At 39.6% G+C, this 18,755-nt stretch overlaps 1 protein-coding gene across 1 annotated transcript in view; it reads right to left on the bottom strand.

Moving 5' to 3' along the window:
- The window catches only part of ATP8A2 (ATPase phospholipid transporting 8A2), a 320,485-nt gene that overhangs the window by 240,853 nt on the left and 60,877 nt on the right, over positions 1-18,755 (bottom strand). Inside the window, exons 10-18 of the mRNA XM_071736211.1 lie at positions 17,771-17,882; positions 16,962-17,127; positions 15,370-15,497; positions 14,229-14,306; positions 12,142-12,230; positions 11,338-11,382; positions 9,986-10,061; positions 3,332-3,437; positions 1,868-1,950 (exon numbers count right to left, since the gene is read on the bottom strand). Of these exons, the coding sequence (XP_071592312.1) occupies positions 1,868-1,950; positions 3,332-3,437; positions 9,986-10,061; positions 11,338-11,382; positions 12,142-12,230; positions 14,229-14,306; positions 15,370-15,497; positions 16,962-17,127; positions 17,771-17,882 (883 nt within the window). The remainder of the gene's footprint in view (positions 1-1,867; positions 1,951-3,331; positions 3,438-9,985; positions 10,062-11,337; positions 11,383-12,141; positions 12,231-14,228; positions 14,307-15,369; positions 15,498-16,961; positions 17,128-17,770; positions 17,883-18,755) is intronic.

An 18,755-nucleotide genomic window follows, 5' to 3' on the forward strand; every position in this document is an offset into this window, starting at 1 on the left:
TTGTGCAAGTCCTAGAAAGATAGATGGTTTAAGTGCTTAGCTTGGCAATGTACCATTAAGATGGAAAAGGGAATGCACCTGGGGGGGAAGAACAAAAATACATCACTTATTCTATCATTACTATGTACTCCAGAGGCAAAGTTCTCATATTAGTTGCACCTGCATAAATCTAAAGCCATTTTAGCTTAGACTGCAACTTAAGTCTGAATGTGGCCCCATGAGTCTGAGACTCATGACACACCCCTGCACACAGAGCTTGCTAAGCTTCTCCTACAGAAGGATCTTACACAGAAGAAAAATTCAATTTTAATAAAAGAAATCAAACATTTAGAACTACAGTAAGAATTAGACATAATAGTGAGAAAGTCACCCAGACAAATGAATTTCCTTCTGACATGATTGTGCTCATCAGGGCTACCCAGACAGGGAAATAATTCTTCAGGCACAACTTCTGTAATTTCCCATATAAGTCTTATGAGGAGCAGCTGAGGGAACTGAGGTTATTTAGCCTGGAGAAAAGGAGGCTGAAGGAAGACTTTATGGCTGTTGACAGCTACCTGAACAGAGGCTGTAAGGAAGGTAGATGCTAGTCTCTTCTCCCAAACAACAAGAGGCAACAGGCTCGAGTTGCATCAGGGGAGGTGGGTAGATTTCATATTAAGAAAAATTTCTACATCAAAAGGCTTGTCAGGCACTGGCATAAGTTGCCCAGGGAAGTGAATGCATCACCATCTCTGGAGGTATTTAAAAAAGACATGTAGATGTGGTGTTTAAGGTCTTGGCAGAGCTAGATTAACAGTTGGACTTGATGACTTTAAATGTCTTTTCCAAGCAGAACAATTTCCCATTCTATTCTATGAAATGTACCTGTAAAACTTCAACTTCCTATTGCCTGGACCACACAGAAGGACAGAAGACTCTCAAAACAGAGTAAGATACTTTTTTCAACGTGCAAAAACCCTTTTGCACATAGCCTCCTAAAGGCCCTGTGTCCTGGTTTGGGCCAGGATAAAGGTGATTTTCTGTCTTGTACTTTTGCTTTTAGCTAAGTCTCTTGTAAGTAGTTGCACTTGCTGAAATTAACAGCAAGTTTCTCAGACAGTGTGTGTTTCTAGGACTGATAACACTTGATGTTTATAGTTACTGCTAGAGACTGGTATGCAGAGCCAAGGACACTGCTCAGCTCTGAGGAAAACACAAAGAGGTCCCACCTGCATCCCTCCTCTAGGGAGGAACGGACAAGATAGATGCCAGAATTGACCAAACAGAGTATTCGATCCCATACACGTCATCCTCAGTATAAATTTGAGGGATCATGAGGGCCAAGCCAGATTTCCAGCTTCCGGCTGCCTGCCCTTCCTGCCTTTCCTGCTTCCATTCCTTCACCCAGCATCCTGGAAGGATCCCGTCCGTTTGCCTGCCTGTGCTCCTGATCCGTGCCAGCCCTTATCTGTGTGTTCCTGCCTCCAGTTCCCAACTGCTGCCGACTCCAGGAGTCCAGCCTGGACTTTCCCAGGGCTGCCCTGCAGCCTCGGTGGTGACGTGAGAGCTACTGGGGAAAAGGGGGGAGGAATGTGGTATCCATTTTCCTGTATATTTGTATATATTTAATAATTTTTCCTATTTATCATTACTGTTTCATTAAAGTTGTGTAGTCTAGTTTCCAACCCATAAGTCTCTCTCCCTTATTCTCTCTCCTTTCTTACCAGGGAGGAGAGAGAGATTAATAGAGAGCGTCTGTTACTCGGTTTAATTGCCGGGCCAGTGTTAAACCGTGACACCCTGCCAAAGGGAACAAGAACCACACAGGAGACATTTCTGCTCTTTAAGAGCCTGGCAGTTTGTGCCATGCACATCTTTAACTTACCGCATCGATGATAACTGAATGCGGAGTCCGGGCTGTGAAGACATAACCAAGTTTTTTTGCTCCTTTCACTAATGCCCCTTCATCTGCCAATAGAAGAAAAGCTTTAGATTTAACCTGGGAAGTAGAAGAGGCTTGCAAACTCCATATGCTACACTGCCCAAACACAGAAGCCTGCTTCCTTTCCCCATGGACCCTCACATCTGTAGAGCTGCAAGAGTAACTCTATGAGCACTTCTGCAGGAACACTCACATTTAAGTCATACAAAGGCCATGTAATAGCAGCTAAACCAACTTCATACTCAATCTGTATAAAACATCCTTTAAGTATTGAAGCGCTAAACTCTCTTTTTGAGGAGTCATACTTTTCTACACAAAAAAGAGGAAATAGCTGTTCTGAAAGCAAGATCAAAGCTGAGTTACTCCAAGTTCCTACAACATGCATTTAATCTGTTTCCTTCTGTAAAGGTATTCAGTTCAGGTGATACAGAAATAGATAATAATTTCCTTCTGGAGATTGAACCGGGCAGTGCCATTAAGAGCTCAAATAACTGAGCTGAAGCCAGAACCAACACCTCTAACCTCTAGTGTGTAGTTACACAGTAAGGAACAAGTGGCACTAAGCACAGCCACTACACAAGTCTATTTAGTGCTCAGCTCCAACAACCCTCATGTCTCTACAGCTCTTGGTCTCCTCTCAGTTTATCAGCACCATGAATAGAGCTGCCTTACATGGGCTGTTCACTCAACTCTTCAAACACTCAATGCATTAAGACAAACAGAAATGCTGCTGCTGCTTTAGCAATCAGTATGTCACTACAATTCTAAAAACATCCTCAGAAATGGAAATAATTTTGATGGGGATCAGGAGCCTACTGCTCTGCATTTTGGCCCTACCTATTTCAGTACAACTGTGCTGCCTGAAAGAAGAAGTGGGTGAAGTACTGGCACAAATATGGACAAGACTGCTTTGTCTATTATGTCACATATCAACAAATTTTATCTTCATAAAGCAACATGGGAAGCTACAAGGTTAAGTTTAACAGTTCACACTCATGCCAAATAAAGCAAGTAACTGCTCACACAGGAACAAATCAGCACTTCCAGAGGGGAGCTCTAATATAGGGAAGACAAGTCACTGAAAGTTTTACTTTAATTTTTCATCTTTTCAGCCTTTTTCTGCAGAAAGAGGCCAGAATAGAAGGTCTCAGGAAAGCAGAAGGGATCATGAGCCTAGCCTAGCTCTACAGAAACATCATGGACTTGGCAGTTTTGTACGAGTCACTGATAAGCAACTGTGCACTGCTGACAGAAAATGCCAGATCTACTACTAATGTCAAGGAGGACACCTTGTTTTTAAAATCAATAACTTTTTCAGAAGTTTCTGGACTTTACTTTTAATCCCCATCCATCCACTTGTACTCCCTCATTCCTCCTCCCCTCCCCTAAAAGACAGCAACCACCAACCTGGAGAGGAGGCCTGGTAGATGATGTTATTTCCTTGTCTCTCGGGAACAACAGTGTGACACACAGCCAGCAGAGTGAGGAACTCCTGTATGTGCACAGCTGTGGGCTAGACAGAATATTAGAAGAGTCAGGTTTAGTATTACACACATACTGAGGCAGCTGCTCGCTAACCTGAGAGGACCTCCTGGATACCACAGCAAAAAAACAACGAAACAAGAACCATTGTTCTCTATTTGTAGTAGTCTAGGAACCTGAACATCAATACACCAGAGTTAGGGGGCAGCATTAACAAACTAGAGTGCTAATGATAAAGACCTTAAGTTGCAGAGAGCTAGAGAGCCAGAATATTCCTCTCATATTAAATACATTAATTTTGTAGCACCCCAAGCTTCACAAAGGTGAAGATGTCTGCCACAAGACACTGACGATAATCAAGCAACAGGAAATACTACTTTAATAAGCTTCCACAACAGCTTTCAGTAGATTGACAGTAACCACACCAGAACTGAACTCATGGCAACTGCGCCCCTGGGGATGAACATCCAGAGCTGACAGGACTTGATTATCCAGTAGAAGGCAATGTCATCTGCTCTCCCACTGGAATATATCATCCACCCAACCAGAAATTTTATCAATGGTCCCTACAAATTCAGCATCATGAGAACACACAATATAAGACATTGTTCTCAAACTGCATACTCACCAGCCATCACAAAGTACTTACTGAGACACCAGGTCTACAACTCAGTGGAGATGTGATGGCACTTAAATCACAGGCCTCTGATTAGCAAGTTCTGGCCACGGTAGCTACACTGACTCAAAACTGCTTCCCCCATCCCATTCTTTCCCCCATTTCCACCCTTTCCTTTGGCACAGTATTTCACAGCTGTCAGGATGGTACTCAGCTGCCCTGCTCACAACATGCTACACTAACTTCATCCACAGTTCACACAGAACTTTAAGACTTTGGGCTGAAACAGCTGAAGCAAACACATGTTCCCCTTCAACTCTGCTATATCCATAACATCCACAGTTGGCAGCATCACAGTCTTATGCCACAGCAGCTGTTTGCTGTCACCGAGTCAGACATGAACTTAGCAATTCTACCTTGACAGAAAGTTTTGACTCCAAGAAGTCTCAAGTTTTTGCATGTGATATCATCTAGTTCCCAAAGTTTTCATTAGCATAGCATATTTTTTATATATGCCACCTTAACAGACCCACTACAAAATCAAGAGCATTTCAAGAGCTGTTAGTACAAGGTCAGGCTAAAACCCCACACTACTATATTAGTAAAAGAGAGGTAAGATGGAGAATAATCTGACAAGATTCTAATAAAACATGATCCTATTTTTTTAAACACTGAATTAAATATGCTTCTGCAGAATTCATTCTGCTAGTGTACACCAGAATGTTTCACAACATAAAAAAGGCTACAGTGTTCAAGTGAAACTTTTTCAAGTGAGAGCTACACGATTTCAAAAAACATGATGCGAGGGATTTGTATTACACGTTCTTTTCTATGAATATATGCAGTACTACAATCTGAAATGTACCACACTGAAATGTACCACACAGTTACTTTATAAACCCTTTAAATCACACAGAACTACCAAAACATCAAAGACCCCTCCATTTTCCACTTAGGCACTTAAAATACAACTTCTTGCAATGCCACCAGCATCCACAGCTGGCTCTCAGACATCTTAGTGCTTCTCTCCTCAAGTCAACTTGTGTGACAAAAAATATCAGCATTTTGTTCTATCTTGGGCCCTATTTCAGAAACAAGACAATGAATAAAGAAAAATAGTTGAGCTTTTGTCTGTTTTTTCAATATGGAGCACATAATCTACATACTGGTACAACAGAAAGACACAATGGCAACAGCAAGATTTAATTAGCAGAAAGTAAATTACTATGAAAGGTGCAAAACAGTGCCAGTTGGCTAATACTGTGATAAGACATTCAACCAAAAAGTAAGCTTATCAGAAAGAAGTGTTACCAGGAGACTTATCAGAAGATTGCAGATCCAGTATTCAGATTTTGTTACATGTACTTTGTCTTCAATTCTTTCAAAATAACTGTCATACAGGATGTTAATCTCTGCATACTGAAACTTCTGAACTGTATTGTCACATGCCACTAAAATAGCAAAGTTTTAGCTTTTGACACACTGAAGTGTCAAGGCCATGTTCAAGAAAAATCAACAGAAAATGTATCAGATTCTATATAACAGATAATACATAACAGATAATATATAATCAGACTGGTGTGCAAAATGTTAAGACAGCAGCAAATTACTGGTCAAGAGGTTACAGCTGCTCCACTGTTTCCAGTAAAAGCAGTCAAACTTACAACTCCATCACAAAACACACAATCTAATAGATTCTCATTTCAGCATCCATTGCTACAGACCTTTGATATCCTTCTTAAACGTGTATCACCAAGCCCCTTACACACTTTCATAATACATGTTTTACCAGCTGGAAACAACTTATCTCTGGTAATGTCATAGATTTTAATCCTTCCTACGTATGTATTTCTGCTTTCAAGCCAACAATGTAATTTGTTGCTGTCCTGATATTTTCACAGCTCACAAGGGATTTCATGGCAATCTTCCAATTCTATATAGCAAAACATCACCAGGGAGAGGCCCAGCTTATCACATCAGCTCCTCCACACAGCTGTCATTTGTTCCCTTTCTATATTGTTCCAGCACTGACAATATTTATTGCACTGGCATGAATAAGGACAGACAACTCAAATTCCTCATTCAGAGCTGCGAACAGAAAATTCATTAATGTTTCCTGCAGCAAACCACCCCTTACATCATGCCAAGCTTAACCCCAACATAAAATAGAAGTCCCATAGGTTAACTGATTCTGCTTTATTACTTATTTTCTTCTATTACAGCATGTTTCTGCCATTTTAGTACTCAAATTCTTACTGATGGTCTCTGTGAGACATTCCTTGCCTGCTCATTTGTCAGCTTCAGCTCTATTTCTTCCCACCTCATTTTTTCCATCCCTATTTACCTGTAGCAAAAACAAGGTTTGTATATTTTAGTCTCTTGGCTACCTGTCCACAGGTAGCTCTCATTCTAAGTGTCTTCTTCCCCAATTTTTCTCTGTGTTTCAACAGCTCTAGGTCAAAAATATTGCTTCTCTTCCTTTGTTTTTTCCCAAAGACACATGGAACACCTGGTACACAACCACCTAGGCCAGCAATATACCTCACTGGCTAAACTTACTACACACTCTGCCTCAACAAGCTGAGAACTACAGACACATTGTGACAGTCTCATATTTCTGAAAGCAATTTTTGAGCTGTTATCTAAAAAGCCCAACTGACACTGAAAGCAAAGCTTCCCTATCCAGAAGGCACAGCATTATCCATTATCAAGCAGGGCAGCACTGATGACTGATCAGGAAACTGTATCACAAGTTTTCATCCCTTTGTGTTCTCTTTTATTTAGAGGAAACAAAGTCAAAATTCAAGTCTTTGGGGCAACAAGATACACTGCAGAGCACCATATCTACACATTTGTCACACGTATCCTTATCTGAGCTCTCTCACTCGAGACAGAAATTGCATTATTCTAGCCAGATGTTTACAGCCTGATAAAATTACATGGAAGTTGCACGTACAGTTAGAGATATTTATTCATCTCTCTTTTTACTTGTAGCATTATCAGATCAGTGACTCCATTCACAGGGCATGCAGATGAGGGCTGACAGATTTTTGAGCAATTGGCTTACAAATGTCTGACGGGATACTGAGTCTAAAACTTTGAGCTTGCTTACTCCTATGCATAAATACAGCACACTCAGTCAATAACAGCTTAGTAAAATACTTACCTACTCCATTATTAAGGAGAATTATGACTCAGCATCTTAAAAGATGGGAACTTCCCACCCTTTTGTTTATTCAAGTACCTGAACACCATTGTGAGGATCCAGCCACGTTGGGCATCTACGTAACAGCAGAGCTGGTAAGGCAGGATATTTCACAAACAGACTCAAAGAACAGCATTTTAAAATCAATATAGTTAAATGCAAGGTTATCTTCTCCTAAGACACCAAAACATTACCTACAGTTAAAGATACTGCCTTGTACTTAGCATTTCACTGCTGACAATTTAATTGCACTAGCTAGATGACAAATATTTTTTCATTCTTTTACTTGTGCATGGAACATTTTCTATGTTTTGACAGTTTTCAGGCAACAGTTACTTTTTGAACTAAAGCCTCCCTGAGGTTCTCACCACCTGAGCATACTTTCCCCCTACTGTATTTTAAATTCCAATTTTTCATTCCAGTAGCAATATGATTTTCACGTTCTGCTTTGCTAAGAAATTAAGAATAAGGTGACAATAGCAGTCACTTCAACAAAGCCTGGTAAAATAAAAGCCTCTGTTTCCAACACCTCATGAAAATAAGCATGGAAATATTGGAAATTTAAATGGATACTTTCATGGAGATAAAGGCTCAATATGAGAACAACAGTTGGCTGTTCTGCCTGGCCAGCTGGTGATCTACTCACACATAGGTGCTGAAACAATCTATGCATCTGTAGCTATACAGTGTATATAGCTTGCTGCTTCTTGCCTAAGCAGTAACTTGCAGGCCACAGAGGAAAGTTTATAGGCACACCAGAAATAGCAGAGGACATCTGGAGACAATCCAAGGAGATAACACAAGTCTAGGATGAAATCCAAGTTGCTTAGTTTTTATTTCCTGACTTTGTGCTCTACCCTTGAATCACCAGGGTAAAAAAATAACCCCACAAACAGGCTTGCATCTCCATTATGCATTTAACAGCATATGTGTAACTTTCAAGCACCAAGATAAAGATCATATAGAATATGCATTAAGCTGTCTTAAGTACTTGGAAATAAGTTATCTTCTCATTTTAGTATGAGTCAACACCATTTTCCCAACAGAAACAAGCCAGCATCATAGCATTGGTGCTTATGCACAGCTCATTCCCCAGAAACTGTTAAAAAGAAAAAGCACAGTCAGAAAAACCTAGGCACTTTCTTCCACATTAAAATCCCAGAGAAGCCAAGAGAAACCCCCATAAGTTTTGAAGAGCTTGGAACACTTCCTGCAGGGAAATAATTCTTTGACTGTTAATCAAAAGTGGACTTGGCCATCAGTCACCAGTAGCCCAGAAAAGCTATGAAATTTAGAGGTGATGCAGAACACTAAAAATCTTCCTAGCAGATGGAAGTGTCTCATGAGAACAAGTACACTAAATTTTTATTTACAACCTGGATAGAAAATTATCTGGCACTGAGACAGCTGTTAACAAAAACTTAGACTTGATCTAAAAGACTGGATATAAAAAAAAAAAATTCCAAAATCTTCACAAACAAGAGGAATGAACACTTACTAACTTACTAAGTGTTTGTGAGAGAGCACATTGACAACATTTGTTCTGCTGAGTCTATTAAAATGCAAAGCACTTTTCTGTATAGATGTCTAAAGGAACAGCCAGTAAAAGCTCAAACACACTTTATCTGTAGCCTGCACCTAAACCATTACCCTTCCATTCAGACTGCACACCTAGAGACAGCAACTGCCATAAACCACAACTGCAGCCAGATATAAGAACACAAAAACAGATAAACAGAACACAAAAGCAGATGAAACCCAAATCTTGGCTGCAAGTGATCTGCACCAGCAGCACCTCCCACTGCACATGATTACAAGAGACACATGGCAAACAAGGACACTGTTCTGGCAGGGCCACCATCCTGAAGGTTAGAGCTAAGGAATCATCCTCAGGTTCTATCACCCTAAGAAATATGTAGTGACATACAAAAATCAATATTCCTTCAGGTATTTACACCATGCTGCATTTCAACCTCTGAAGTAAAGCAAAGCTTTGTTCCACTTCAACAGTAGGTTCTACCTTCTATTTTAGATGCTCATGCTAAACTTAACAAGCCCAGCTACAGAAGTTGCTGTCTAAGGAGATCAATCAGTTACCTGATTTTATCATTCAAGTTTGTGCTTGCCAATGTCTCCATCTTCTACTGACAAACAGCATCTGCTTAACAAACAACATCTGCTCAACAGAAGGGGGGTGTTTTTGTCCAGTGATCTGATTCCCATGGCTGCATGGTTGGTGAATAAGCAATGAACTGACACTGTCCTAAGGACCAGGTGCCTCTAGGACACAACCAGTTAGGCAAAAATTATTAACCGACTAAACCTCAAGTTAAGCTTAAGCTTGCAATTAAGCCTCACCTCTAAAATCCTTTAAGCAACTGGGACTCTGAAAATTTACAGTTTTTAGAGCAGGTCTCACACCAGAACCCTCTTCTAATGCTGTGGATTATTTTTTAAGATAGTATTTTAACAGTATGGATGTTAAAACTAGTTGTTGTTTTTTTTAAAACTACAATTTCTGCTATCATTTTCTACAAGACACTACCTTCCATATACACTGGTATATATGAAGCTCTTTTATAGCTAGCTGGTACCCATATCTATGCTATTGTTTCCTTAACTCAGTATTAAGACAGGTGGGAAGAAAGGTGTTGAGGGAGCTATTTTGTTTCCCCACTATATGCTTATGTCTCTGGTTGTGTGACACACCGTCGGAGCAGACTTGATCAAAGAGACAATATTCAAAGAGCAGACTTACGTGGTCATTTTCAATATTTTGCAGCAGTCTTGGGTCATCAAATTCACACGATTCACTGGTGGAAGGAGGTAGCTGGCTGCAGAGAAAGAGACATATACTTAAACATAACAGTGGCAACATTTCCTATCTTACTACTTCATCTATTTTGCTGGGAGAAATCAAGTAAGATTCCACTGTCAGACTAAGTGAGAAAAGACTGAGTAATGCACAAAGTGCTCAAAATGAGCAATGGTTTCTTCAGAACACCATCAAGAAGCCCAAAATGGTTACACATGAAAATATTCAAGTGTTAACACAATTCCTAGAATAGATATAGCAAAAGCAGCTGTTAAGTGCATTTGAAAGGCATGGATTTCAAGTGACTTGCTTTTAAGAGAGGTGAAAGATCAATATCCCTAAGATCCTCCTCTAGCCAGCCAGTTCTACTTCAGGCTGGTCCCTGGAGGATTTTGAGTACTCCAAAGTAGTACCTGGAAGAAATTCAACAAAACTGACTAGAAGCTTTTAAGGACATAAAAGACAGAAGGAAACAGCAACATATTGAAAAAGGAATTAAAAAAAAAGGCATCCATAGAAATCACATCTCAGCCAAAGTAGAACTGTAAAATATCACCTTCCTAAAAGGTGATGCTAAACATGAGACAGACCAGTGGAGAAGCCTAACTTTGTTAATCAGAAAGTGGCTAACAGCATTCACTCTCTGTTTCTTGAGTGGGACCTCACTTCTTAACTTGTATTTGTCAAAGCCACAACAGCCCTCTTTGGCTCTTTCCCCTCTTCCTGTTAATCTGACCACACTACAGTGACCCCTGAGTAACACTTCCAGGGTTCCACTCCTTCCTGCAGAACGGGACCTTTGTTCACATCACCTTTGTTCACTAAAACTCTGAATAAAGGAGTGTGGTTCTGTTGATAAGACCTCCATATCAAGCTCATTTCCAATTTAATTATTAAAACTTAGCATTTTAACAAACAAGTTTTTCTTCTCCTTGTCAGGTTTGAACTTAGTGACTGCAAAGAGTAACATTAATCCTTCCAGCCAGAAGTAAGGTTGCTGTAAAGAGGGTTACTTGTAGCTTACAACTTGGTTGTCTTCCATTATGAATAAGCACAGCATTAGCATGCATCCAAGCTGCCCCAGCAACTGCATTTCTCCTTTCCCACCCCCAGCATCTCTGTGCAGAAGATCCCATTACCACCCATCAGCTCTGCATTAGGCTCCTGCTGTAAGACCATTTTACTTCAACACATTGCTCCCTTGGGCTTCTTCTAGTCCCAAATTAGAAAACAGGCTTTATATAGATTTTCCCCACTTTGCAATACAGAACACAGACATGTTAGAATATATTTACCTGAAGTCTTCTGATGAACGTTCTCTTTCCAGCTCAGGAAAGTGACTGAAGAGTAGAAAAAGGAAAAAGAACATTTATTTATTCCCCCTTGCAAACCAAGAAATAGGTGGAAGGTGAACATCAGTGAGTCATCACACATGCAAACATATGCTGAAACCACGAATTCAGCTGTTCACACATTTGAACAAAGTTTTCTGGCTTTTGAGATATCTAATTTAGCTACCATGAAACTCAAAGGTTAATTGCACAGAGCTCTTAAGACTTGGAACTAAGCAAAGACAAAGATGTAGTATTCAAGATTCAAAAGGCCCAGTGTTATCAAATACTGACTTGACTCAAAGGGATCCTTTTGACAGAAACAGAACAAAACCAGTGGGCAGGTATCCCTCCTGTGCAGGGAATATTAAACAATACAATTGCAATTACAGCTACGTGGTTCTAATGAAGCCCTGGTTCATCTGAAGAAGTAACAGAAACATGACTGAAAACTGCTACCCTTGGGCCTCATCTTCTTCCCTGTGGAAAGGCCAAAGGTTATTTATAGCACTCCTGGATTAGCTTAAATCATGATCAGATAAGTTAAGAAGCAAATAATTATTTCTCTTTACTTCATTGTGAAATACTCAATAGTTTTTTTATTTCATAATTTTACTGTAGAACATGAAAATGAAAGCTATTAACTGAGACCACAAAATGTAATAAAACAAATCTACAAACAGAATGTTCTAATCCTGTCCTGATATAAAAATACATACCATTAATAAGCACATACTAAGCTACAGAGTTTGTAAGAGTCACACCTACCCATACGTCACTCCAGCAATACTGCATTTCTTAAAGTTCATGATGTTGCATGTTAGAGTACCTGTTTTATCAGAAAACAGGTATTTTACCTGGAAAAAAAAAAAAAAAAAAAAAAAAGGCTGATTTTCATCCTGCAAAGTAACAAGTCTCAAAACGTAAACAGATTAAACATCAGGAAAACCCCAGGAGGCATATGGCTCAAGCATCTCTGTATTGGCCAATGCAGGCGTTTTACAGCTTGGTTTGTCTTACCAAAGCTACAGGAAAATAACCAGGAAAGTTATTTAATGGCATTATTTCCTCTATTTCTGAATGCAGCAGGACCCAATTAGTAGGTATCAATTGTCAAGGTTCCAGTGTATTCAATACAGATGTACTTCCTTGTGCTAGTTGAACACTCACCAAATCTTTAAATGTATGAGCATCAAATAGTGAAACTACAAACTAAAAAAATATTCATTGTTAAAGAACTAACCAACTGAAGAAATTCTGTTTTCCAGAGATCACCAGGAATATTTGGAGAGTTTTTTCCACCTAAACAGTACTGCACAAGGAACAGAGTAAGTTCAAATAGTGCTCTCTGGGCAAAAAGAAGCTTTTTTTCTGGCATCCAGTTATGAGCAGTCCTGAAGTGCAAGACATCACCACAGGCAGTGCCACCAAGCTAATAATCCCTTAATGGAAACCAGTGACTTTCAGCTAGAACTTGGAAATTACTCAAACACAGCAACACAACTTCTTGTAGCATTAGCAGACTTAAGATTCCCACATTCAGTACTCCAAAATACACAAAAATTAATAAAAAGTTAAATTCCACATTGTTTTACCTTTGCACCAGACAAGATTTTAAACCATCAGCAGGTAGGAGTTAACCAACTTAGAGAACAGAATATTTTGTTCAGAGCTGCAAGGAAGCTTTTCCTCAGTAATTGCAATTCAGTTCAAGACCTGCACTACACTGCTAGTTAAATGATCCTTTAGCTGTACACAGCTTCTGAACATAGCACTGACTTCTAACTTGCACAGGCTCCATTTCCAAAGCAGGTACCCAAATATGTGCAGAACTTTGAAACATTAATAATTCAAGCATATAATTTTTAATTTTAAAATGCACCTGGGAAAAATTTGGTCCAGAAGTTCAGTCTAGTTACACAGAATCATTAGTAAGCCATTTCTGAAAACAACATATGGGCCAACAATTTACATTATGCAACATGATACAATTCACTCCAGGCAAAAGTACTGCTATAATTTGGAGATTGGTGACAATCCAAACAACAACAAAAAGGTAAATAAAAATCATACTTTAAAAATCCTAAGGAAAAGGCCAATTAGATTAAGCAAGGAGAATATTGTCTACCACCCTGCCCAAGCAGGTGTCTTATGTCTTTTACATATATAAACATTGTCTCCAACGCTAAATTCACACAAATTATGAAGCTCATGTGGTTTAATTACATTCTTATGATCTTGGTTGCCCAGAAAAAAAGGTAGGATTTCACCATGGCACTGCAAAATTCCAATGGTAAAGTTGTGCTGTCAAGTAACCTTGTTTTGGGAAGCCCTTGCATTCTGCAAAAATCTCATTTCCATAATTTATAATAAATCACTTACAACTATATTTTTACCTGAAAGGAAAACAGAAATGCCCAAAAAACCACAATCTAAATTTGGAACAGAAATGCACCTTTTTGACTTGCATTTCCTGTGAGGTGGTCAGACACATGAAGAACTAAGAATACAGAGGTTGAAGCTCTTGGCCTGCTCTTAAGCCAGGCTTATTCATGTACAGTCTGTTCTGGTATAGACAGTCAATACCAGAGAGCACCCTTCAACACCCTCGAAGAGAAAAATCAGTTTTGAGTGAACAAACAAAGATTCACTTCCCAGGATTAAAACTACCTATATGACCTCAAATTTAATCCTGTGATTTCATTATTTTACTTGTAAGACCTGAACTAATGAAAGTAAATGTCCCATTAACCTGCACCACAGAGCAACACAATAAAGCAGATCTGTACACCATACTTTCATATCTTTATTTTTCCAGAACATATCATAAGCATGACAAAAAAATATCATCTTACCTGTCCAAGCTCCTCATTAAGGTTTGAGGTCCTGGCCATTGCAGGTGTATCTGTTTCAGGGTAATACATATCTATGTCCTGAAATGAGAATAAAATTAGACGTATGCTACCCATTAAGTCTCCAGTTTTCTTACAGTCAGCTCCAACTTGGCTGATTGACTTATCTCCATTGGTAGAGGTTCTGAAGGCCTGAGAGACAAACAGCACACCAGGCTGCAGAGAGGGGTCTCAAGTTCTAACAAGCATCAGCCATGCTCATCAATAGGTCCTCAGTTATAACAATGCAATTTACTCTAGACACATCCAGGACTGAAGAGACAATCTAAGTCACTCTGATATCAACTCCTATCACTGCATTCACTTGTGATAGTGAACAAAACAGCTGCTTTCTTAGATAAGCTAGTTAAGCATCTCCAATACATTACCAGCAGCTCAGAAAACAGACACCCTAGACCTTACTTACTTGTATTTTAGAGGAACCACTATAACTTTACTCAAGTGCAAGGATTAATGCATAAAAAGACAAGGTATTCCTCTTGCTTTTCTTCAGCTTAAGAGACACCACTACAGTATTTGTGGTCCACAACCGAAGAGAAACACATTTTCATATCAAAGCTTGCAAGAACAGAGTGATCACTATTTTGTTGCATGAGTTACCTCACAGAAATATTTCTCCTTACAGAAATACTACAATTCATAACCAGAGGTGACTGTAAGGTCGGCCTCAGGATTAAAAAAAACGAAACAAAAACTCCCACACATACTTCCCAAGTGTAGTCTGTCTGCTGTGACTGACAGAAGTCACAAGGTACTCAAGAGCTTTCAAAAGCTATTTCCTAAACATGAACCAGCATTCTATTCTATGAGAGCTCCTTCAGAGCTAAGCCTTCCCTTCTCACCCCAAAAGAGCAGAATATACAATAGCATCATTTGCACAGGGGAACTTCCCACAGTGAAATGTTTAGGTTTTTTGTGGAACACAGAACTAAGACAGAACTCTGAACTTCTGAACTTCTTCGAAGCTTCCTGTCCCAGAAGTTGCATCAGAAAAGTCATCAGAAAATCCAGTAAAGATTTCAGGGTGGATATTTTTATGTCACTTTAAAAAACTGATGTTAATACATTTATTCTTGTTACTTACCCAATTTATAAAAAGAGCCTGAGTAAACTTGACAACTTCCAATGTCACCAGAAGACTGATCGGAATAAGGTTGTTGTACAAGATTATAAATGTCAGCAGATTGTACCCAAAGTTAACAGACAGCATTTCTGTGGGATAAGAGACATCAACAGACAGAAGGCAAAGTCTGAGAAGTACAGTGTAGGGCACTCATCTTTCTGCACTTGACCTGATCAAATTTAGTAGCACTAAAATAAGCAACAAGTGTGTCAAGGCCTAGTGTAAAGGCCTTAACACTGATTTCAATAGTACGCATGTAAAACACCCACAGAAAACATGCCCAGATACACAGCATATTATGCCAGATGAAGAAGGGCAAGATTAGGGAATCTATAAATTAGGGAACAAAACACTTTCTGAACAATTTGTTAAACAGATGGTGACCAGTATGATATTCCAACACTATAACCCAAATTTAGAAATTTATCTGATGTGTCAACTGGCTCCATTAAGAGCAACCAACATCACCAGTACCTTTCAGAAAGTGCTCATTTGTCTCAGCAGAGCTAGAAAACAAGAAAATACAGACTACCATTTGTTTTAGAATCTACCAACATTGGGAGAATTGAGAAATTACTCAAGCAAAACAAGTTGACTTTCAAACAGACACCAGGTAAATGAATTAAGGAATCCTGCTTAGGCAGAGGAGTTGTTATTAATGGTGCAAGTTGCTCAAGTCTGCCAGCACAACTGGTCCTAGAGGAAAGGGGAAGTATTTACAAGCTGCATGCCAGAATGGACAAGGCTCAGCAGAGATACACTTGGAAGGCTCCTGTTCATGGTGCTGCCCAACAGTCTCTCTTTACAACCAAAGTATCCGTGTTCCTGTTCACTCCTTGAAAGCACTTCAGTCAGAATGCAGAACACCCAGCAAAACAGGGTCTTAGCTAACAGCTAATGGGTTTTCAGTGCTACAAGCAGGGAGCCAACAAGGAGGAGAGACAATAGTCCAAGTAGGTTGCTGAAGCCAAACAAAGTTAGGAGCAAGACTTAAGTTTAGACTCAGGCAACTCCAAGTGTGAGCTCACATGAATTCCATGTCTTTGATCAATTTACAGAAAAAATACAAGGACACTTGGCAAGGAAAAGGCTTCTTCCAATACCATCGTAAGAGAAATCTGATGTTTAATAAACATTTAACATCTATGTACCTAGCCTGAAAAAGCACCTTTTCCATGTGTGACAGTTGAAGAAGTGACAGAAATTGTGCATTCAACACACAATAAAAGCATCTATACAGACTACCATGTCATCCTGGTTTATTACAGGTTGTACATGAATTATACTAGCACAAGCTCAAGAGTTTTTTTCTTCCAGTCACCTCTTCCAATATTACTCCTGTCACTGGAAAGCCCAAATTTAAACAGCCTCATCAACAAGCAGAGGGAAGGTGGGGAAGAAACTCTTGAAGTTGCTGCTGCTGCAAGGAATTAAAAATACCTGATGTTCAGTTCTTGCAGTTGTTTCCTATTTTATGCACTCGTTTAGCAAAGCTAAGAGCTGTGCCAGCCTTACAGTCTGATACAACCCTAGCACCCTGCCTGCATACTCACGGTTGGAGCCAAGATACCAGATGACTTCACCATGTGTTCTGTTCCATAATAAGGCACCTACAGAACTCACAAGGGCCATCACCAGGAGAATACAGAACAAAACCAGGATCTGCATGTTGGTAACTTTCTCTACATTTGATCTCTTCAGAGGTGCTTTGGTTGAATTCTGAACAGTAGCAGGAAAAAAAACAAAGGTCAAAAAGTCTGACAGTGGCTTAGGAGGAAAGGCAAGCTTAGTCTTGAGAGTCCATATACTTAATTTCTTTTTAGCTCAGTATCATATGCAAAGCTCATTAAGGTAATAACAGGAACCAATGCTCCTAAAGACTTCAGAACTGCTAAAAGACTGAAGTGAAAAACCATTCAGTTCTAAAGACCTAGTACACCCATCTCTTGTCTGTCCATGGCACCAATGGTCAGCAGAGATGAGGAACACATTTCTGGTCTCTCCAGGCACTCTCTGCCATTAAGGCAGGACAGAGACTGTAGTCTTAGCCTAATCATCTTCAAGTGCCAAAATCACAGGTGGTCATTACTTCAGCTGCTAAACTTTAGTTTAACTGTTGTCCAGCCACCACATAAACTAAGATAAAAAGCAGTAATTTTTGCTTACATAGTGAAGTGTTTCATAGTGAAAAGCATTCACACATATGCACACACAACCTCAAGTACAACAATATCCTTGTACTCCTTAGATTTTAAACAGCCACAAAGAGTCAAACTATTTCATAAAGTCAAGTCCAAAAGCCACATAGAATACCAGAAAGATTATCAGCTTCAGTCAGAATACACTCTCCTTAAAACTTTACCTGCATGAGTTTTGTGTCATGTCCTGTATACACAACAATACCCAAGACCCATTGAGTATTTCTCAGTTGTGCACCTCGCAGCAAGATCTGGTCTGGACCAATAGGAACTGGGCTGCAAAACAAGATGTGCATCTTTCAATTCCTGGTAACACTTTGGAAAGTAATTCTCCTTTTCACCTTACTCTCTCCTCCAAACTAAAACACAACCCACAACACTTACAAGGAAAGAAAGAACATAATAAACTTACATTTGCCACACAACTCAAGAAAGAACAGAAATCTGTGTAAATCTAATCCTTGCTACAAGACAGTAGGGCAAAGGTTATGCAAAGGAACTGCTCTACCCAAAACTTGAGTGCTAATGTGGCACCCAAAAGGCTACTCTGCACTCTACCTTAGCTTATCTGTTCTCTCACATCAAGGACAGAGGAACATCACACTTGCAAACAGACCATCCAGTCCAAGCACACTCTAATCTCACATATGTCATTAAATAAACATTTTGGGAAAACAGTATTACCCACATGATTTTCAAGTGGGATGGGAATGATCATCTATTCTTGCATCTGTCACTATTCAAACAATTTGCCCAAGGAGCAGTTTTTGTGCAGGAGCACAGGTAGAGCAAGATAAAAATCTGCACGATCCTACCAGTTTGTCAAGTTCTATGAAAAGACGTACTAAAACTAAGCTCTTTCAGGAGTTGCAACAGATAAGGTCACACTGATAGAGACTCCAGATTCTGGGATCATTTTTCTCTATAAAACTAAACTTGGTACAGCCCTTGGCTCTTGTTGGAAGAGCAAGGTTTCCTATTTCCTCTGTATATCTCCTGTAACAAGACCACCCAACCCCCCCCCCCTGAAGTCTCCCCCTGCTCTTACTCTGTTTAGGTGTTACTTTTTATCAAAAGCCCTATCATTCCACAGGAACCAACCCCCCCATAATAAGCAGCATACTCCAAAGGAAGGCAGAACTATGTCAT

Source organism: Heliangelus exortis, chromosome 1, assembly GCF_036169615.1.
Source record: "Heliangelus exortis chromosome 1, bHelExo1.hap1, whole genome shotgun sequence".
Taxonomy (NCBI): Eukaryota; Metazoa; Chordata; class Aves; order Apodiformes; family Trochilidae; genus Heliangelus; species Heliangelus exortis.